The sequence below is a fragment of the Lygodium microphyllum genome, chromosome 18, assembly GCF_053477565.2.
Source record: "Lygodium microphyllum isolate KBCC chromosome 18, Lygodium_microphyllum_v1.1.10, whole genome shotgun sequence".
NCBI lineage: Eukaryota > Viridiplantae > Streptophyta > Polypodiopsida > Schizaeales > Lygodiaceae > Lygodium > Lygodium microphyllum.
In genome coordinates, this window is record NC_141152.1 from 57,485,740 (window position 1) to 57,509,108 (window position 23,369).

General features: G+C 41.2%; 1 protein-coding gene across 5 annotated transcripts in view; it reads right to left on the minus strand.

Annotated features, from left to right (window-relative positions):
• Positions 1 to 804: 804 nt before the first annotated feature.
• The window catches only part of LOC148020915 (Transducin/WD40 repeat-like superfamily protein), a 38,330-nt gene continuing 15,765 nt past the window's right edge, over positions 805 to 23,369 (minus strand). Inside the window, exons 2-13 of one of the 5 annotated variants that reach the window (XM_087698730.1) lie at positions 20,355 to 20,433; positions 20,175 to 20,273; positions 20,041 to 20,085; positions 6,615 to 6,650; positions 6,297 to 6,429; positions 6,015 to 6,196; positions 2,897 to 3,007; positions 2,654 to 2,805; positions 2,519 to 2,558; positions 2,232 to 2,294; positions 1,946 to 2,151; positions 805 to 1,774 (exon numbers count right to left, since the gene is read on the minus strand). In XM_087698730.1, coding sequence (XP_087554856.1) covers positions 1,159 to 1,774; positions 1,946 to 2,151; positions 2,232 to 2,294; positions 2,519 to 2,558; positions 2,654 to 2,805; positions 2,897 to 3,007; positions 6,015 to 6,196; positions 6,297 to 6,429; positions 6,615 to 6,650; positions 20,041 to 20,085; positions 20,175 to 20,273; positions 20,355 to 20,433 — 1,762 coding nt within the window. In that variant the 3' untranslated portion in view covers positions 805 to 1,158. Of the gene's footprint in view, positions 1,775 to 1,938; positions 2,152 to 2,231; positions 2,295 to 2,518; positions 2,559 to 2,653; positions 2,806 to 2,896; positions 3,008 to 6,014; positions 6,197 to 6,296; positions 6,430 to 6,614; positions 6,651 to 20,034; positions 20,086 to 20,174; positions 20,274 to 20,354; positions 20,434 to 23,369 lie in introns of all 5 variants that reach the window. The other 4 variants (XM_087698729.1, XM_087698731.1, XM_087698733.1 and 1 more) reach the window with 4 other exon arrangements.

Consider the following 23,369-nt stretch of genomic DNA (forward strand, 5'->3'; position numbering starts at 1 on the left):
TAGGTTTTTTAGACTTATAACAAAAAGTTGGTGCCCATCCAAGAAGGTCACTTCACAACCAATCAAAGATGAGAGTGGACTAACACTACACTTGGTTTAAAGAGAGTGAAATGAAGGGGGGTTGAACATCAACCCCTCTACCACAACATAGTCATGCATCTAACCCCTAAAAACAGTATAGATTCTAGGACTCCATGCACAATCATTGCATTCGGCCCCATCCTATCTTCCTATTGAAGAGCCATTCAACTCTAATACCAGGTGAGACATACCAACCCTAGCTAGGATAGAGAGGTGTTTTGCAGTTACTGAAGCTCGTCCATGGGTAGCACCATCTAAAACCCATGAAACACACAAACTTTGTTGGTCATGTAAATCTGAAGCCTATCTTGCAAGGATGCATAAGGCCACAACCCAAATAGGATCATCCCAAGATTTGTCCGGCTCTTAATTCTTCTCCTATAAGAGTAACCTAACATCCATCCAAGAAAGGTCACTTCACAACCAATCAAGGACTAGATCAAACTAACACTGCACTTGATTCAAATAGAGTATGAAACAAGCACACTTTATTCAAAGTGAGTATAAAACAAGGGGGAGTTGAGCATGGACCCCTTTGTCATTGCTTAGTCATGGTCTTCAGCCCTTATCTTCTTATCAAAAAGCGATCCAACTAATCGATTTCACCTATCCATAGAACACACCCATCATACTTTTATTCATTCAAACCTTGTAGTAGACTTTCCTTTGTTGTAGCTTTCAGAAGTTAGGCTTAGACCACCTATAGTAAAATATTATTATTGAGAAGACTCCAAGAAACGCTTGAGATAACATGCCATTTCAAATACAATCTTTTTAAAGCAAGAACCAGCACTGAAAAGATCAGCATAGTGTGTCCTTAATAATGATCTTGCAGATTGGTCTACATTCTGTGTTGACAAAATTACTAACACAGGAATTTCAGAACCAAGAAAACTTGGATTCACTCGGTTTCAGGCTTGTTGACCTGGAGTATATGGATAGCTATGGATACAGGCTGTCGTGGTGAGGCTACAAGCAACCCAAGTATTGCTTTTACAACACACTGGAGGACTTTTACAGCCTGTTCCTCCAGGGAAATATTGCTGCAAAGTATTGCACAAAAAGGTGTATTTGCACTTAGGCTCTCTGGCTCCTATAAATCTGTAATGCAGACATACTCGTACATCCAAGAATTACCTGGTCTTCAATATTAATACTTTTCACATCCAGAATAGAAGAGGTGTGAGGCTTGAGACAATCAATAGCTCTGAGGGTTTTCACGTCCCATAACATGAGTGATTTCGTCTCCTCATCACCAAATGCAAACAAGTTTTGCAACCCAGAACCTGTGTCTTGTGTCAAGTCACAAACAATAGCAGATCGATGCATTCCAACAGGATTCACTGGTCCAAACATTGGCTTTTCAAATTTCCATTTGCAGCTCACATTACCCAAGCTGGGCACCTGATATCCGTTCGTGCTGGATACTCCCTCATTTCCACCAGTTGTTTCACCTGTAGTTGACAAAGCCAAAACCAGGGGAACATGGACTGCACCAAGGGGAGATCCCATATGTACCCTTGCACTGTATTGAGAACACCCAACATCATCCACGGACTGAGATGAAGTAGATACCAGTGGCTCTTGGTGGAATGGCTTTGGCCGAAAAGTGGCAACAGCCATCTGTGCAACAGGACTGTATGCAAGTGCCACACATACCCCTTTATTGTCAACATAAGGAACAGAGCCTGGCCTGAAAAAAGCAGTACAGTCGTTTTATTCTCTTGCAAATACCTTATTCTAATTAGCTATAACTTATTCTAATTAGCTGTATTGAATCAATGCTTATGTCCACAACATTCAGAGGAACTTGTCAAAGAATGATTATGTCCGAAGAGCTCAAGCTCAGGTGGAAACCTGATACCTGCATCCCTGGATTCCTGAGACTGAATAGTCCCAGAAACAGAGACCGCTGGAACAAGCACCCAAGATCCCATTCATTTTATTTCCCTCTGGCAAATTATTCTGAGTAATTGAATATAGTGTGTGGACAGGCTGACGGTATAAACCGTGTATGGATGCCATTGCTGATGAAGTCTGACGAAGGTCAAAGATACTCATTGATCCATCCTGCAGCATAAGGTGTGAGGATCAACTTCAATTGAGAAATGTAGCATAGCTGTACGCATGAGCATTAAGGGCAATATTACCTGTAAGCCAGCAAAGATATAGTTTGGTTCAATTGGATCCCACGAACATGACCAGCAAGGACTCTGCCAAATAATGCCACTCACAACACCCCCAAGGAGAAAAGAAAAAGGAACAAATGAAGAAGGGTTAGTAAAACATTGATGTCTTTTACCACCAGTTGCATCCCTGATATAATGAAGTTGTTTCTGTGAATAGTTCAGTCATGCTGCCCTTGTTATAGCGGGGAAAAGAATTGTGATTTGCAGTATCAGGTTTTTGAGATGAGAAAACAGCAACATTCTTGTACCTGTAAATGGTAGGTCAGAACCACATTATTGGTCTCCATACTGCAGTACAAGGTCATAAGTCAGTTACCCTCAAAAACTTGCTAATAACGGCTTGTGAGCATGTGATGCTTGTGAATATGTGATAGGTGATGTACCTAAATAAGGATACTCTTTTACCAAGTGAAGCTATCAAAGCAAGGCGACCAGGTAACTTCCCACCAGGCGGGGCAATACGAATATCCCGAACTGTTCCTGTCCCTTGAGGAAGAGGCATAACTCCTGCTTCCATCAACGAGAGTAAACTTACCTGTCATTAGAACAATTACAGTAATTGTTCATCCCTAGACACCTATTACATGTAATCTAGAAGTAAGATAAGGAACAAATATCAGACTTACTTTGTTCAAGCAGCAACTGTCGCTAGATGTGCTAGATTTCTGGGCAACAAGAAGCATCTGAGAGAAGGAATCCATATCAAAGATTCTCGCCCCTGGCAATGACAATTCATCCTGTAAACCAAAACAAGTAATTACAATCATCCCTCTGTAACGAGTTCAAAAAGTTGATGCCTTTCTTCTATCATATCCAACACATTTTCTGCAAGAAACATAAATTTCAGGACTATGGGATAAGAAAAATCCAGTCATGCCACATAGCCACTTGCAGATTCCCTCACACACATACCAAATATACCATGTAAAAATGAAAACCTATAAAGTAGCTGCAGATAACTCTACTTTATGCTAACTATCATTCAAAGACACTCTCAAATAATGAATAAATTCTATGCAAGAGACCTCATCGCATTGGGCACATAAGAAAGGAACAGGAAAAGGCATTCAAAGCACCCCACTGGAATTATCCCAAAACATGTGCTACTTGAGACAACAAAATCATCAAAGACAATCCAGTGACACCTGAAGTCGAACAACTATGCAAAGAAACCACTCGTGGCATATAACCAATCAGAAAGCACATTGACTATTGTACATTGCACATGAAGAGAGACAATTATAAATTTATTGCAAGAGTTCCCAGTCTATTTCAACAGATAGAATTTGACTTGCCAGCAATGGACAAAGTATCTGTGGCTGAGAATTCAACAATTCATCAAACCGATAATAATCCAAAGTTAGATTGCATGTTATTGAAACTGAAAAGGTGTCATTGAAGGCAACAATATATATTGACCTAAAGATATGTGCACAGAGACTGCCAACCTGATTTATCTAAATCAAACATGTCTAACATGAATGAGTTGTTTCTCACAGCTCCCTAATCACACACATATGTGGATGAATCTAAAGTCATTGATAGGACCCTTAAACCAGCCCCTCAATCTACTGCATAGCCAACTACTCTCACAAAACATAAAGACAAAGAGACAGGCAAGTTGAAGCATCAAGATGGGGTGGTTCAAGATGGATTTCAGCAACCTAAAAAAAGCCATTGCATTGACAAACAACTGTGAAATCTTAGAATTGGAGTGCATTTTTTTAACTTCGTGATAGACTTTCACTCTAATGATAACAATCTTGCACCAAGGTTATGGACTGATGTACTGTAAGAAGGGACTGCACAATTTTTATATGGATATTTGAAGCAGCCTAGTAGATCCGACAGACAGGATAAGCTTGAAGTTATGGCAGTTATTTGAAGCATTTTTAAATTCTATCTATACATACATAAAATGTTTGCACCAATAAAATGTGTGATGTCCAACAAGGCCTTTGCAATTACATAAGTGTAGGTTAGTTTGGAGTTATACGCATACTATGCATCCAGATGTCACTTTGTCTAAAACAACAAAATCAACATCTGTTGGTTGCACAGCATGGTTTCTTTACTGGATCAACAAATTTTATGCAGCACTCAACAGTATTCTGGTATTGTGATCTTGGTCAAATATGACTTGCAGCTTTTTTGTGGCACATAATCATCTCTAAGGCCAATGAATGGCTATGCAATGCATGCTGAAATAAATGAATTTTCTCTGGAATGCATGCCTTAGTAATAGAAACTCTATAAAGCAAAACTACACCATGCAATCGCAGCATCCCCAGCTACACTCAACTGGGAGTAGAGAATACATGAGAACTCAAAATGACTTTCATGTGTTGAAAATCATGGTACTAGAGTGCACAAATTTGCAAATGCTAAATGTTACAATTAAAAGTGGATTTTTGTATGGTCATTTAGGGTCAATAAAAGACATTCAAGGTGATCAAATGTGTTAGCATATCAACATCCAAGTTGTGGCTATGTTGTGCCAAAGAGTGTTCAAAGAGGTGGAAAGCATCTAGTGGATTCATGGAGATATTTTGGGGATGCTAGTTTGGAGCTACATGATGTAGTTTTTGCGTACATAAAGAGCATCATATCAATAACTCAACTCTAATCTCATCTATCATGATTGCTAATCATGTGCTTAGCTTGGTTTAATAACTATTTTCCACTAAGTTGATGCTCTTTTTTTCAAGAAAAGAAAATTCTATCAATAACACCTCAGAGAAAAAACCTGAGGCAAATACAAAGTGCAAAGAACTGTGTAAAGAGTAGCTAAGTACATCACAAATACGGCGGTTGTGTGACCACTAAGTTGATGCTTTATTTTAGCTCTTATTTCATCTTCACCAAATATTATTGAGGGTGACACTATTGCTGTCCTGAAATAGACAGTTCTGAACAGACTTGGAGGAAACTGTTGGGGGCCGGGCCACCTTCTCAGACCTTTATGTTGGGAACTAAAGCCATGGGCTGAAGCATCTTGATCTCTTTCATCACCTATCAGAAGGTTTTAGTTCATTTTCTCCATAGAGTGAGAAATCAATCTTGCACTGAGAGCAAGCCTTAGGGTTTGCACAAACTTGTTCCCATTTGGTTCTCCACTTTCAAGTATTTAGAATGTTGTTCATGGTTTACGTCTACTGTGATGAGGTCTGCCTAGTGATGGAGTGACTGGACTACTAGTTCCAAACCTCCTCAATTATTGTTAAAGAGTATCTTCAAATCAGAGTTAGATAACACTCCTTTGTTCCTGCGTCATACTACTTTGAATTTCCCTTAGTCCATTCTTTTCTATAGCAAGTATAGAAATCACACAAAAAAGCTCAGAACCAGTGGCATTAGTCCCTATGAATCATGAGCTAAGTCATCTCATCTGTGTATAATATTATCAAAACCCTCATTCTGTCGTCCCTTGTCAATGATGTTATTGATCACTGTCCTCGTAAAAAAACTAGCAAATACTATGCATCAAATTTTGTGAAAATTACAGGGGGAACATGAAGAACTTCAGCAAACTTTGAGGGGAAATTTTAAGAATTAAAGCGGGTGTGTGGTTTGAACAAGGATATGAGGCGTATTTGGTTAATTCTGAATTTAGGGTATATTGTGGGAATTTTCATACAGTTGGCAGAGCAGTTCATGTCTTTAGATTTGACAAAAGCAAACGAGCAAGGCAGAAAATCAAAAAATGGGTCAAATCACTGTAAAGTCCAATGCATCATAACAGACCTGTAGAGAAAAATAACTGTTCGAAACACTGCCTTCCAATTCAACTAATGGTCTATTGGTATAAGATAGACCAGCATGTTGCTTTTCCCTACTGCTGCGACCAGATAATTCAGCAGGATAGATAGAGCTTCTGAAGTCTATGGATGGACTTCTATTTGAGTATAAGTGTTCCCTAAAAGAACCTGATTGAAATAGCAAGTTAATTGCAAAGCCTTTGGAAGCTGTTCCTTTGAAAAATAGTAAACCACTAGAGACAGCTACACAGTAGCACAGTTTCCAGACCTTGATTGAATGGTGCATCTCTGTTGTTTGGAACAAACTTGTTCTCCCCAAAATTATCGTGCCCATAGCTCTTGGTTTTCTGGAATCTACTTGATTTGCCATTAGTATCTGAAGAAAGGGATACAAGCAGTCCCTGACTTCACACAAATCATGTAAGCATAAGAATTGAAGAACAGAGAAATACCCAATTATTTAAGCCGGTGATTGAGTACAAATGAAAAGATGAAGTATGGCACGACATAGTACTACATCAAACTCCTTACAGATAAAGAGAGCAGCTCACAAATCTTCGACCCAAAAACCAGTATAAACACTTACATGCAGATCTCGCTTTTCCTTATTCAATCTGTCATTCTGCAGCAAAACAGGGCAACATTAAGAGATATTTGTAAATCCAAAGAGAAATGATTATGTAGCCCTTACAATTGGATAAGTAGAATAGACAAGGCACTAAGTAATCAGTATATCTAAACACTCAATATATTCATCATGTTCCAAGCTTATGTTTCATTACACTAAAGAGCCAAGACTACAGCCAGGACTACAGCCAGACCTACTTTTATCCAAACCAATGATGGACCATTGACAATGCACAGTGTATAAGACAAGGAAAAACAGAGAAAAAAGAAATGATTTGAAAACAAGTAGAAACACACAAGCTGGCTGTTGCTATTTAGTAGTCATTGAAACCGCCCACTCCTAGCAACTATAAGAAGACATCTTACACATTGAGAATAAATCATTTGTTACAGTATCCTGAACCATCTTGACATATGTTTTAACATAGCTAAGATAAATCTTTCATTGTAACCGCCATTCAAGACCCTCAACATGATGTTTCTTGACATACCTCCAAACATGTTTTTACTGTCATGATGAAACATGATGTTGCCTGACAGAAAAAATATATTATGCACCACATAGATGCATACAGTTAGAGACTTGATAGCAGTATGCATAAGCAACAGTATCCCATGGAGATTGTAAGAGTGTCAATTTTTCTAACCATCACTTTCAGAAAATGCATCATGACAACAAGAAATGTGGACCAAGCTGTGTATTTATATGAGATTACAACATTTATATTAATGCATGTTGGCTGCAGTTCATAGGTCCTGAAAGAGATCTACTTTAAAGTGGCCTAGCTTGCTAGACACCAATGGAAATTTGGTCCTGATTAACCATTCTAACTTGAATTTTGAACAATACCGTGCATGTGTTCCCGCCACACATATTACATTTCATAAAGGGTGATGCCAAGTGTCATTGAAGGTATTACACTTTGAGAGAATTTGCTTCACAGATACCCCATGAAGGTTATCATCACTTTCAAAATCTTCAGTGGCCAAATTCCTTCAAATTTTGCCTAATCCATTCTTTTCTATACCAGGATCTACCCTCAAATGCCTTGAATAAAAATCACAACAAATGAGCTCAACAATAGGATACTAGGGACCTTGGCAAAACAGGAACATGTTGGGAGTTTCAATCAAAATAGAGGGATATATTGAGACTTTTGACCAAATGTCTATGGGAAAACTCAGAATGGTCATCAAATCAAGAGCATGCTTAATGTGTGCACAAAGAGAGCTAAATGCATAGCTCTGCTCAATGTATAGACTAAACGTTTATGCTAACTTTGTTGTTCTAAGACTAATTGCACACATGCATAAAGAAAGATCCAAACACGTGGTACAAGACTATGGTCTTGCTTATGAGTTACTTACAAACTGCAATTAGGGTGCTCATACTCACACAACAAGAGAGCACCTTTTGGTCCTTTATATAGGCACCTACATTTTAAGGTTAAATGGCACCTACCTTTTAAGCCTATATCCCCCCACAACACACACACACACACAAACCCTTTTGTAACTCCCCATTCGTATGAGAGAACATGCCTTCAATTTCCAACAAAACTCACCATAGTCATCAAGAGCATGTTTAGTGTGTGCTTAAAATAGTTGCACATGCTTAAAGAGAGATCCAAACACGTGGTGAAAGAATATGCTTTTGCTTATTCAATGCAAATAGGGTGCTCATATTCATACAATAAGAGACCCCCTTCTAGTCCTTTTTATAGGCACCTACAAACTAGAGTTAGGTGGCATCTCCTATTAAGCCCATACACATAGGCAAACCCCCCTTAGTTACTCCCCATTCATATGAGGGCACATACCCTTAATTTCCAACAATTTTAATGGTACTTTGGCAACAAAGGACACGTAATTTTCCCTAAAAGTACCACTTTTGATAGTGTCCACACATACATACAAGACTTCATTGTAATATCCCGATTCGCTAATAAAAGCACGCGCGTGAACCTGCCTCAAATGAATATGAAAATGGGATAATGAAAAAAAATTTTATTCCCCCCTTATCCCTCCAGCCGACTAACGAGCTGGAGGGGGAGGGAAATAGGAGCAACTAAGCTCCTTGGTGGACCTTTGATTGTGGGGGGGGGGGGGGGGGGGGGACATGCATGTTGACACGCAGGGGAGGGAAGATCCCCCTCCCCTCCACTATTTAAATGACAGGCCAGAGATGAGAAAATAAGAGGGGAGGGCTACTGCCGCCTGCTGCGTGCCGTCAGGATATGCCATTGTTAGCCTGAGGAAGGGAGGAAGGGGAGTCGTGAGGATCGGATTTCGAGAGGCCGTGGAGGTAAGGAGCCGAAGGGCTTGATCTGCTGCGCCTCTGCCAACATCCGAAACCGTCGTGATAGATCGAAGACCGCCGTGAAGGGAGAGGGACAAAACGGGCCACCAACAAGCATCGTCAAACCATCTTCTTTCTCCACGTGTCGAAATCACGAGCCCCAAAAGCTTTAGAAGCAATTGTTGTTATTTGGCATGAGTTCATCTTTAAGGAAAACGGAAGTTAAATTAAACTGTATTGACTGGGAAAGTAAATTGTCACAAGGATAGCAAAACCGTGACAAGACGATTAATATTACCTTCCAAAAGATAACTGAACCAATCTAAACATAGAAACATTCATACCCTAAACACTTAACTACTTTGCTTACTGTAGGGACAATAAATTCGTAAAGATAAGGAACTAGGGTTTGTCCCTAAGGTTCTTAAAAGAAGAAACCCTAGGCCTGACATACGTCAGCTTAAAGGATCTAAACACATTATTCCATCGCAGGACTTGCACAACAAGTATGAAATCATTTAGTCTTGTGATTGATTCACAAGGAGAAAGTGGTAAAAACCCTCATCAAGGATAGCAGATCCCTATGCAAGTTATCTTGCAAAAAGACGTATTTTTGGATATCCTTCTAAATAAGGAAAGTTGTAAACCGGAAACTAGCATATCTAAGAAACTTTAGGGTTAACCAAGTTGGGTATGCCCTACACCGAAATGTAAAAGATCTTGCCAAGTTACAAGACACCTTGGGAACGAGTGCTGATACACTCAAAAAGGAAAAAACACTTCCTTAGCAATTTGCCAAACAACTCGATTGATTAACGGAAATGTTTGTGCTTGCTAGAGATTTTAGGGCTCTGTTTGAATTATGAATTACAAATTAAATGAGTACCTATACTTCAGGTTAAAGGTCTGAAGGGAGAGACAGCTTCAGTTACCCCCGATTGCCTGCCTGACCCTAACCAAGGGGGTTGTTGACCACGCTGGAGACGTGGACCGAACCCGCCGCGAAAGGTCTCTCCGTTGAGTTCTACTTGGAGCAGGAGGACGCTTGGGTGCCAGGGGGAGCTCTGGCCGTAAATCCCTCGCCTTCCGAGTCCTGCACAAGAGGCTAACGTGACTCGGGATTGAATCTCGAGGCCCGCATACTAGTTTACGGGCGGAAGCTTGGAATAGTGATCCCTGGGGATTATTGGATAGCCTTCGGGCAGATTATGGACAAGCCTATGGGCGGAACTCCTTGTATTTCAAAGATAAAATGATGAAATGTTAAAAGAACTTGCTTGATATTGTTTTTCTATGTCACGTGATAAGATTACGTGAAGGAACCAGTACTTAACAGGGTTAATTAAAGAAACTGATTGTTATATGTCAAATTAATGTGTTAGATAATTACATAACTAAAACAAACCAAGGAAAGTGCGAAGGATGGGCCATGGGTCCGTCTTACGGTTGGGTGGTCCCAGTTAGCTGGGAACTTTTCTCAAAAATCTCGAAGAACAACGGGATGATCATCATCATCAAAACGAATAACGAGAACGATGACCTAGAGTTACGTCTTACCCGATTTACGTTGTTTTAGGGGAACGGAATGGGACTATGCCTTATGACAGAGAGGTTAAGCCTTGCATCCCTCTCGTTTCCCATTCTCCTTGAACCAAGTGCAGCGTGAATCTGCTTCGGACCTGGCGTTTCTGCGTAAAGTAGTTCGCTCGGATCTCACGCTAGTTGCTCTTAGCTAATGACCAAACAGTAAAACCCTAATTCCGGTCGATCCTAAGTGGGAAACGGCCAGGATACTTCCGCTACGTGGCAGACGCGGGAAGACCTAGATCGCAAAACCCGTAACATTCCTTGGGAGTGCCGGGCGGAGTTTTCTAGACATCCTTTCCGATGGACTGCTAAGACGTGTCCTAGATGATACTCGGGGACACGTTATAGTTGGTATCAGAGCCGACCAACAACGGAATTGTTTTTATGAGATCTCAATAAAATGAAGTAAAGAAATTATTGATGTCCAAACATTTTCTCATCTTCAAGTGTTGTCTTGCAGAACAATAAAGCGTGGAATAAGTTTTTGGTATTTCGGATCATGTTTATGACTGCAATGCATTCTCCGCTTTATAGACAAAGAATTGGGAGGATGAACATCCTGGAGCATATTTATAATCCATCACCTTTATACATAGAACGAAGATGGATGGGGTCTTCAAGAATCTACTATATAGCCGCCCACCGGTTTGCTTATCTACAGACCAACCTAAAAAGGATCAAGTGGTTGGAAGACTTGAAAGTCGTGAAGCTGTTCATTTTTGTGGAAGCTCACGTAAATTCGACTTTATATATTCAAGGTCGGAGGGTTGAAATGAACTCATATATATATGAGAAAGTAACCCGTGTAATCCCAATCAACAGGATTAAAGTGTTGGGCCGCCATGAGAAGTATGGATTCCAACGGAAAGGGTATCCTGAACTCCCAATGAATTATCGATTCCTAAAGATCCATGACCCAAGACCCTACTATTACACAGTTCCTATAGACAAATGCAATACAACGTTGTTCTCCCCAAACTGAATGTAATGATTGGATTATCATCACACGGAACGTTGTATAAGGCTATGCCCATGTAAATACAAATAAAGACTTCTTTTATCAATATCTAGCTGTGCATAAGAGTTGTTAAAAAGTTAAGTAGCTACATTGTTTACGAGATAGCTGAACTAAAGATAAGCTAACGTCAATTATCATATAATAACGTTAAGAAAACTTTTATCCAAGCACAACCCCAGGTACAGGTTCCAAATTCGCCTCCTACATCAAGTACTGCTGTGACCCAAGAGAATAAGTTCCTCCTCAAGCAGATAAAGTTACCCGAGTTTGACGGGAGAGGCAGATTCATCCAGACTGATGCTGAAATTTGGATTGAATCCATGGAGGATTACTTTGAAGCAGATGGTACTGCACCTACAAATCAGGCCATGCTCGCCAAGTTAAAACTCGGCGGCGAAGCCAGACTTTGGTGGAAGCAATGGTGCAGGGATCAAGGGACTTCAAAGGGGTCCGTTACCTAGGAGAAGCTGAAGAAAGCCGTGCAGGGAAAATATTTGCCACCTGCATATCGTACGCAAAAAATGAATGTGTTCTACGAGCTAAAACAGCTAGGACTCACTCTTGACGCATACTACTCTAAATTCGTCTCACTTTTAAAGTATGCGCCACAAATGGATATGACGCAGCAGGTGTCCAAATTTTGGGCGGGCTTAAATCCACCCGTAAATACCTGTCTCGAATCTATGCGTCCATCAGATCTTCAGGATGCACTTATTCGAGCGGCGCCTATAATTCAAGAGGTGCAAGCTAGACCAAGGGGTAACAAAACTTGATCCTATAGTGGCCCGAACAGAGAAGCATTCAGACCTCAAATGAAGAGAGTTCAAGGTCACAATCAGGGACAAAGGAAGAAAGCAAGGACAAATAACGTCAACAACTTTGTTCCTACTCAAAGTAATGGCCGAAACCTCCGTTATTTCCACTGCAACGAACCCGGTCACTTCAAGAGGCAATGTCCCAAGCTCAGCAGAGGACATCCTCAAACGCCTTTCCAAGGTGCAGGCCGCGGTCAAGGAGCCGCCACCCGTGGAAGAGGAAGAACTGCTTGCATTGCCAATAGGCAAAGATAAGAAGAAGAAGAAGAGGAAGATCTGACTATGGAAGCAGAATTTGAAAGAGCGACAGTCCATGCCGCTTTACACAAGAAATGACCAAATCGCCAGTTCTCGGTGATTCAGACACCGTCGGACTATCAAGGTAAAGGTTTCAAAACCTTGATTGATTGTGGCAGTACACATTCCTTTATCTCACCAGCATGTGCAAAAAGATTAGGAATAGCCACAGTAGAAGCACCTACCCTGCTTGTGGAATTGGCAAACGGTCGTGAGGTAACTTGTACCAGGCAAACTGCTAAGGTGGAATTCTTTCTGGGAGGAAAGAAGACTTTAGTAAAATTCAGAGTCATGAATTTAGGTATCCATGAGTGTCTACTCGGAATGGATTGGCTTAAGCCTAATGACGCCCACATTCATTGTGGAAAGGGTCAAGTTTCCTTTCGAAACTCTGAAAGGGAATTTGTTGCAACTCAAGGTGAGACAGGAGTGCCAAGAATCCAATTAGCCAAAGTATCTCGGATCATAAAAGGAGTCAGAAAAGGATTACCCGTTTACCTGATCAAACTCAACAAAAGAGATCAAAAGCAAGAGTCTCATGAAGGACCTTCTTGGCTAAAGGAATACGCAAACGTATTCCCTGAGGAATTGATTGAACTTCCACCTCAAAGAGAAGTAGATCATGAGATTAGGCTAGTGCCTTGAACTGCACCAATTGCAAAGAGACCTTATAGAATGTCCATACCGGAAGCAATTGAGTTGAAGGAACAACTCAAGCAACTGTTAGATCAGGGTTACATCCGGCCTAGCAACTCACCGTGGGGAGCTCCAGTACTATTCCAGAAAAAGAAAGATGGGACACTTCGACTATGTATTGATTACCGAGGGTTGAATCAATCAACAGTCAAGAACAAGTATCCTATTCCTAGAATAGATGAGCTTCTTGATCGTCTTCAGGGTGCAAAGATCTTCTCCAAGATTGATCTCACGTCAGGTTACTATCAGATAAGGATCAAGAAAAAAGATATTCCAAAGACGGCCTTCAATACAAGATATGGGCACTTTGAGTTCCTGGTTATGTCATTCGGGCTTACAAACGCACCTGCCACCTTCAACAGATTAATGCAAGATATCTTTAGACCATATCTTGATGATTTTGTGCTTGTCTTCTTCGATGACACTTTAGTCTATTCTAAACAGGAAGAAGATCATGAACCTCAACTTCGGATTGTCCTTGAGACAATGAGGTCTCATAAGCTGTATGTAAAAATGAAGAAATGTGCATTCTTCAAGCGTTAGATTGAATATCTGGGATTTATAGTATCATCAGAAGGAATATCAGTAGACCCAGCCAAGGTCAGAGATGTACTTGAATGGCCAATACCAGTATCCGTCAAAGAGATACGTAGCTTTCTTGGATTGACAGGATGGTATAGGGTCTTCATCAAAAACTATACTTTGATTGCAGCACCTCTTACAGACTTACTAAAGAAGCAGACTTCTATTACATGGTCAACTTCCGAACAAAATAGCTTCGACAAATTGAAGCAAAGTTTGGTATCAGCACCTATTCTAAAACTTCCTGACCTCAATAAGGAGTTCGAGGTAGTAACTGATGCTAGCATTCTTGCCTTGGGATGTGTACTTATGCAGGAAGGTCATCTAGTAGCATACTCTTCAAGGAAATTGAAGAGTCATGAAAAGAATTATGCCACGCATGATCTGGAATTGCTAGCTGTCATCCATGCTCTAAAGCTTTGGAGACACTACCTGTTGGGTAACAAGTTTACTCTAATAACCGATCATAAGAGTCTCAAATGGATTTTTACCCAGAACGAGCTCAACATGAGGCAACGTCGGTGGATTGAAGTATTGGAGGAATATGATTTTGAAATCAAGTACCGACCAGGGAAGGAGAATTTAGTTGCCAATGCACTCAGTCGCAAGGCATTCCTAAATTCCCTAATCTTGCAAAATCCATCAACAGCCAAATCTCTGGCTACAAAAGTATCTATGCCAAACAACCCTATACTTGAACTAGCTAGAGAGGAAGCATGCCATGATTTGGCCTACCAAACAATGATAAAGGAAATATCTACCAAGGAGCAGAATCAGAAGTTACAAGCTAAGTATCAGGAATTTTCCATTGATAATGAACTTGTCTACTACAGAACAAGGCTGTATATACCAGCAAGCCAATCACTTAAGCAGAAGATATTATGGGAAGCTCATGATTCTCCTTTCGCAGGACATCCTGGCTATGCTAAAACTCTTAATGCAGTTAAGAAAAGCTACCATTGGGAGAGGCTTAAAGGTGACATTCTCAAGTATGTCACTGAGTGTTTGTCTTGCCAACGTATCAAAGCCGCACATGTCATGATGCCAGGGAAACTACAACCACTTGACATTCCCCAAATGAAATGGGAATTCATCAGTATGGATTTTGTTGTGGGCTTACCCCAAGTCCAAGGAGGATACAATTCCATTATGGTTGTGGTTGACATGCTTACCAAGGTTGCACACCTGATTCTAGTAAAGACAAACTATAAAGCCTCCGACATTGCAAGATTGTTTATCAAGGAGATATTCAAGCTACATGGGTTACCTAGAAGAATCATTAGTGATCGAGATTCTCTCTTCACATCACACTTCTGGAGAGCTATCTTTGAAGCTATTGGGACTCAACTTTGTTTTAGCACCGCCTACCATCCCCAAACGGATGGCCAAACAGAGCGAGTAAATCAAGTCATCGAGAATATGCTTAGGGCATACTACTGTCGAGAGCCGAAGAGGTGGATTCAATTCTTGCCTTTGGTTGAATTTGCCTACAATGCTTCTTACCACCAGAGCATTCAAATGACCCCTTTCCAGGCATTGTATGGTCATGATTGTCGAAGTCCCCTAAACTTTTATGATCCAACCCTAAGAGTTGAAGCTTCAAGACAAATGTTGGAGGACATGGATGATCAAATAAGGTCAATAAGACAAGACATACAATAGGCCAAGGATAGGCAAAAGGCATACGCAGATTTGAAACGTCAAGATAGAGTCTTCGAAGAAGGAGACATGGTCTTCATTCGTGTACGCCCTAAAAAGAGTTCTCTATCCCTAGGAGAATGCAAGAAGCTAAGTCCAAGGTATTGTGGGCCGTACAAAATCCTCAAATGCCTAGGACCCAATGCTTATAGATTGCAACTCCCTGAGAACCTAAAGGTTCACAATGTATTCCATATCAGCCTATTGAAAAAATATATACCCAACCCTAATCATGTACTTGATGACCAACAAATTATAATGCCTAGTCAAGGAGTCCTTGAACTAAGATCGGATAGGGTCTTAGATGTTAGGGAAAGACAGTTAAGATCTAGAACCCTGAGAGAATGCCTCTTCCAGTGGAAAGATTATCCCGAAGAGGATACCACTTGGATAGATGAAAGCTCTCTCAACCATCAATATCCCCAGTTTATCTCGAGATGAGGACATCTCGATTCCTCCAAGGGGGAGAGAATGTAATATCCCGATTCGCTAATAAAAGCACGCGCGTGAACCTGCCTCAAATGAATATGAAAATGGGATAAATGAAAAAAAAAATTATTCCCCCCTTATCCCTCCAGCCGACTGACGAGCTGGAGGGGGAGGGAAATAGAAGGAGCAACTAAGCTCCTTGGTGGAGCTTTGATTGAGGGGGGGAGGGGGGGACATGCATGTTGACACGCAGGGGAGGGAAGATCCCCCTCCCTCCACTATTTAAATGACGGGCCAGAGATGAGAAAATAAGAGGGGAAGGCTGCTGCCGCCTCCTGCGTGCCGTCAGGATATGCCATTGTTAGCCTGAGGAAGGGAGGAAGGAAAGTCGTGAGAATCGGATTTCGAGAGGCCGTGGAGGTAAGGAGCCGAAGGGCTTGATCTACTGCGCCTCTGCCAACATCCGAAGCCGTCGTGACAGGTCGAAGACCGCCGTGAAGGGAGACGGACAAAACGGGCCACCAACAAGCATCGTCAAACCATCTTCTTTCTCCACGTGTCGAAATCATGAGCCCCAGAAGCTTTAGAAGCTTCTTGAGAAGCTTCTAAAGCCCCCCCACCCCCTTTAGGAAGCCCCCCTTCTTGTGGGCTTCCATAAGCTCTTCTAAGTGAATGTTGTTCCCCACCTCCCCCCCCCCCCCCCTCGGGTTTCAAAAATTCCCTTAGCCCTTCCCATGGTTTTTGGAACCACACACCCCCCTAGGATTTTAAATTCCCTTTTTCCCTTAAGCCCCTCCCTTAACTTTGGGAACCTACATCCCCCGTATCTTATTCCCCTAAGCCTTATCACCCCCTTATAACCCTTTTAACCATTTTTCAACCCCCCTCATAACTCTTTTCTTCTTTTTGTTTTTTCTTTCCCACAACTCCCTAAGCTTTCCTCTTAATCCCCCATATCCCCCTTATTAATTTTTCCCCCCCCTAAACCTAAAAATCCAAATTCATCATCATGGCCTCGGATGATATCCCGTAAGAGAAAAGTAGCAGTGAGATAAAAGATAGGGAGGGAAAGTAGAGGGAGTGAAAAGGAGTGAAGGAGGAAGAGTGGAAAAAAGATAAAAGAAAGGGAAGGAAGGAGAATAAGTGCTTTCTATTCCTTCTACCCCAAGTCAAAATCCTCCAAGGGTTCCGTGGTTGCAAAACCACACTCACCCATAAACTTTTTTTGATCCAAAGAGACCCTAGAATTCCAGAAGAAAGAGGAAAAGGCTATCTCACATTCGAACTACGATGCCGCCGAAGAAAGTCCAAGGTGTAGCTGCGGGAGGGTCATCTCCCGGTATCCATGTGGATATCTCACCCCAAACCCAGGTTTTTGTTATTGGCTTTAATTCGGTTTTAAGCCGATCATGCAAAGGACAATTGTTAAGGATAGGATATATTTGTTCGAGTTATTTGTAACGAAGGAGTTTAGCTTATGAATAACAATGTATAGAACTTAGTTTTCTTCAAATTGCATCGAGCATTATAAATTACGAGCAAGATTATCCATATACTATAGTAGTATATTTTAGTTAAATCCTAAGGTGTAGAAATTATATCTTGCACCATTAGTCTTATTCATTTCGCAACGAATCATTGTAAATGGTTAAATTCATGAAAGGTTTCTTTCGATGCTCAAATTACTAGGGAGGTATCTTTGCTAATTGCACATCTTAGCAAGGCAATTGTTGTTATTTGGCATGAGTTCATCTTTAAGGAAAACGGAAGTTAAATTAAACTGTATTGACTGGGAAAGTAAATTGTCACAAGGATAGCAAAACCGTGACAAGACGATTAATATTACCTTCCAAAAGATAACTGAACCAATCTAAACATAGAAACATTCATACCCTAAACACTTGACTACTTTGCTTACTGTAGGGACAATAAATTCGTAAAGATAAGGAACTAGGGTTTGTCCCTAAGGTTCTTAAAAGAAGAAACCCTAGGCCTGACATACGTCAGCTTAAAGGATCTAAATAGATTATTCCATCGCAGGACTTGCGCAACAAGTATTAAATCATTTAGTCTTGTGATTGATTCACAAGGAGAAAGGGGTAAAAACCCTCATCAAGGATGGCAGATCCCTATGCAAGTTATCTTGCAAAAAGATGTATTTTTGGATATCCTTCTAAATAAGAAAAGTTGTAAGTCGGAAACTAGCATATCTAAGGAACTTTATGGTTAACCAAGTTGGGTATGCCCTACACCGAAATGTAAAAGATCTTGCGAAGTTACAAAATACCTTGGAAAGGAGTGCTGATACACTCAAAAAGGAAAGAACACTTCCTTAGCAGTTTGCCAAACAACTTGATTGATTAACGAAAATGTTTGTGCTTGCTAGAGATTTTAGGGCTCTGTTTGAATTATGAATTACAAATTAAATGAGTACCTATACTTCAGGTTAAAGGCCTGAAGGGAGAGGCAGCTTCAGTTACCCCCGACTGTCTGCCTGACCCTAACCAAGGGGGTTGTTGACCGCTCCGAGAACGTGGACCGAACCCGCCGCGAGAGGTCTCTCTGTTGAGTTCTACTTGGAGCAAGAGAACGCTTGGGTACCAGGGGGGGCTCTGGCCGTAAATCCCTCGCCTTCCGGGTCCTGCACAAGAGGTTAACGTGACTCGGGATTGGATCTCGAGGCCTGCATACTAGTTTACGTATGGAAGCTTGAAATAGTGATCCCTGGGGATTACTGGATAGCCTTCGGGCAGATTATGGACAAGCCTACGGGCGGAACTCCTTGTATTTCAAAGATAAAATGATGAAATGTTAAAAGAACTTACTTGATATTGTTTTTCTATGTCACGTGATAAGATTACGTGAAGGAACCAGTGCTTAACAGGGTTAATTAAAGAAGCTGATTGTTATATGTCAAATTAATGTGTTAGATAATTACATAACTAAAACAAACCGAGGAAAGTGCGAAGGATGGGCCATGGGTCCGTCCTACGGTTGGGTGGTTCCGGTTAGCTGGGAACTTTTCTCAAAAATCTCGAAGAACAACGGGATGATCATCATCATCAAAACGAATAACGAGAACAATGACCTAGAGTTACGTCTTACCCGATTTACGTTGTTTTAGGGGAACGGAATGGGACTATGCCTTATGATAGAGAGGTTAAGCCTTGCATCCCTCTCGTTTTCCATTCTCCTTGAACCAAGTGCAGCGTGAATCCGCTTCGGACCTGGCGTTTCTGCGTAAAGTAGTTCGCTCTGGTCTGACGCTAGTTGCTGTTAGCTAATGACCAAACAGTAAAACCCTAATTCCGGTCGATCCTAAGTGGGAAACGGCCAGGATACTTCCGCTACGTGGCAGACGCGGGAAGACCTAGATCGCAAAACCCGTAACATTCCTTGGGAGTACCGGGCGGAGTTTTCTAGACATCCTTTCCGATGGACTGCTAAGACGTGTCCTGGATGATACTAGGGGACACGTTACATTCATTGCCCATGTACCAAGAGTCTCTGAACTGCAAAGGGCTTGAAGTGGATGCATGCTCACAAGAAAAAGAAGACTGAATACTGAAAGGAGGCTGATATCCATAGACTGTTGTATGCTGATCTGGATGACTTGTGAACACACTTCACAAGTGCCTGACTGGGTTGACTGTATGTACATGACCTCATAGAGACCTCAAAGATCAGTACACATCAGGTTGGCCAGAAAAAACTGAAACTGAGAAAAAACAATACATAGAACATTTTTGGAATGTATTAGCTGAATAACTTCTTGTAAACAATCTACAACAGCAATTCATCACTTGTGCATTCACTGACACACACCAGAATGAGGTCAGAAACAAAACAGACAGCATTTTTCTCAAGTAATCATTTGAGAAAAATTGTCCTTGTTGTGGTACTAGTTTTCGTTAAATAAGATTTGTTGTTACAAGTTCTAACGACATTGTAGAAGTACCCTTACTTCAGCAGTAAGATCTTGGTACTTTGATTGTAGCACTCCTAGCTCCTGCACAAAAATCAAGCCATAAGATTCATATTACGTTTTCAATTATAATTTATAACAGTTCTCAGTAAAAGCATAAGCAGGGTCAATACCTCGAGCAGCACTTGATGTGCCCCATCAAGGACAGTCAAGAAAGGAACATACAAATTCCGAATATCCTCAAGTTTTGCTTTTCGGTTGCAATGAGGACACTAAACAGCCACACCTCAAGAAGCAAGCTCAGCATAAAATGGTTTCTTTTATATAATTAGAAGGCCATGCAGTATCCTTACCTTACCATTCTTCTTTCCTGCTTGCTTGAGCCATCGCCTAATACATGATCTACCAAACAGATGACCACATGCAAGACAACTGCAATAGAGCACCCCATGCATTACAATGCAATTTTAACAACACATTCAGCTTTCTAAATATCCAAAGCTTGATAAGGCTAAACAAACAGTAGTCAAAAGAGAGCCTGTCAAAAAGAAAAAGAATTCTGAAAATCCTGTGCTTTAAAGCTTCAAGAAAAATGACAAGCCTAGTTTGATTTCACAAGCTGCAGACCTCATTAAATCAGGCGGCATGTTCATTTACCTTTGCATGCATTTGCAATAAATCATGAATTAGACCAAAAAGCCTAAATTTTTCTTGCATTTGACCTCAATCAACAATCAAAACCTAGTATAATACAAGGCAGCCAAACTCAAAAGTGTTCAAGATCCATGTAGCAGAACAAATGATCTCTGCACGTGTCTCTTGGTTTAGTACATAGAAGTGAATATAATAGAAAGCTGGAAAACAAGAAGCAAGAGAGAAAGCAAGAGAGAAAGCAAGAAAGAAAGAAAGCTTTGAGAGGCCAAAATAGCATCTAAGACCCCAAAGTTATACACGTCAACTAAGAAGTATATCCTTTTCAAGCAGTACAAAACAAGAATGAACATGAAAATGAGTCTGCACATGGGACAGGACAGGAGCAGGGACAGGAAAAGGAATTGTCATCCCCTATCACCATGAGTCATGACAACAGCTCTAACACATGGACAAGACTCGGATGATACCGGGACAAGATGGGACTAGGACGGCGCGCAGCTAGAAATTTGCCATCCCATGATGACGTAGACACCTATGACTATCCAAGGCTACAACAAAAGATGGGGGCACGGGTGGCACCTAGGATGCCAGGGGGTATGTTTTGGGTGGGTCGGTGGGTGATGGGATGTGTATGATTCGGGCCTGAAAACCTCACAAAACAGGCCATAGTACATAGTGCAGGAACATATATAGTGCTTCTCTAAGTCAACCTCTACCCTACATAGCTGGCAAATTGTCATGTCATAACAAAAAGAAATTGTTATCCTTTATTTTAAAATGGTATATTGTCTAAAAAACAGTAAGTACCAGTCATTCCAAGGCTACAACAAAAGATGGTGGCACAGGGACATGATTCAGCAGTGGCCCAAAGACCTCACAAAATAGGCCATGGTACATAGTGCAACAACATATATAGTGCTGCTCTAACTCAACCTCTACCCTAAACCAAGGGTGCCCTTAGTGCGTTCACACTAAGTCATCTCATGACCACTATGACCAGTGCTACTAGAACCCATCCGGATGTCTAGGGACATAACAAGCTGGTCAGCCAACATTAAATACTGACTGACTGGCATTAAATGCCACAAATAAATCACAATAAAAATGCCTAAAATAAGGACAATGTGCCCAACCCTAAATGGCATACACAGACTCACACATGAGCTGACAATCCTACTAACAACCTCTCTCAAATCATGGGTGATCTAATACAATGATACAAGGAGAATAGCTCACCATAGGCCATACAACATAGAACCACCAAAGTAGAACCATCAATACCCAACCAATGGGGTGATCAAGCCACCACCAAGGTACCTCAAAGAGAACCTAATGTCAATGTCGATCATACCAGCTCCTGAAAATAGAGAAGAACAATCAATGTCTCCCAGTAGCATACAAGACCATCCTATCAAAAATGCCTTTGAACATACATGACCATAAATTCTCCGCCTTTGGCTAGCAGACCACCAAAGTGTCCCCTCATGTAAGCTCAAGACTAGGAGCAAAGTCCCCCCCTATATCAAATAACAACCCATCATGAACCTAGATGTCAATCCAAGCTCCAGAGTTTAGAACCTACCAAACTTCAGTTGATGCGTCATGAATGTCCCTCTCTGGAACCTAGGCACCTGTATACCTACATAGATGAGGTTCACCAACCCTAACTTGCCACCCTCTCACTCTCCCTCTTTGGCACTCGAGAGTCATGAGGGATGATCACATCACTTGGACTAGAAAGTAGCAAAGGAAGCGGATCCCTTCTGCACCTTGGACTTCTCCTTGGTTGGAGGATCGAAGTCAAAGTCTAAGGAAAAGAATGACTCGTCAGAGGAATCCGCATCCCACTTCTTCTTTCTCTTCTTCTTCTTTCAAGAGACACTTGATAGTGACAGTGATTATGGTTCCAGTTTTTCACTTTCAAACATTTATTACTCTGCATTATACATTATGGACATTTGTAACTTCATCCACGCTATCAGGATGATATGATTGTAAAAGGACACTTGGGCAAGCGAACCATTCCCTTGCAAGGGCACTATCCAAGTAGCACCGTTGCATTGCATTTTACATGAGCACAAAAACTTGCACCTTCCTTTGCATTACCCCTTGCATTGGCATTCTATTCATGTGAACATACACTTGTGCGCATTTATTCCTTATAATCACCCTTGGAGTGGTTGACTCTAGATCCACCATACTCGTAGCATTGCATATGGTAGTCTCCAAAGGCAATTTTTTCCTATGCTTGCATGCTGGATTTGCTTGTCTTACTTGCTCCTGTCGTTTTACCTCTCCACATATTCTCCATATGATTGGCGCATGCACACACACACACACATACACACAAAGAAATCCCTAGGTACTTATCCTAATAGTGCGTGAAATTGTTTTGCTTATTTTATGATGATAGTGGGGCTATCCATCCTTCTATCCCATACTTCGGAACACACTGACTCAATGGGACGAACATTGATTTGAAACTCTCATTTAATGCTAAATCTTGTGCACAAACTCAAACTACACCCTCACCACCAAAGAAAAAAAGTACATCATTGATTCCATCCGCCTTTATCAAACTTGGTAGGCCCTTGGGCAGCCAACACACACCCTTGGTCCAATGCCCTGGTCTCTCTGGGGTGATCACTTGGGCTCCCTTGGTAAAATAAGCAACCGACATGCATCCTTTGCCCAATGCCCTGGCTGCTTTGGGG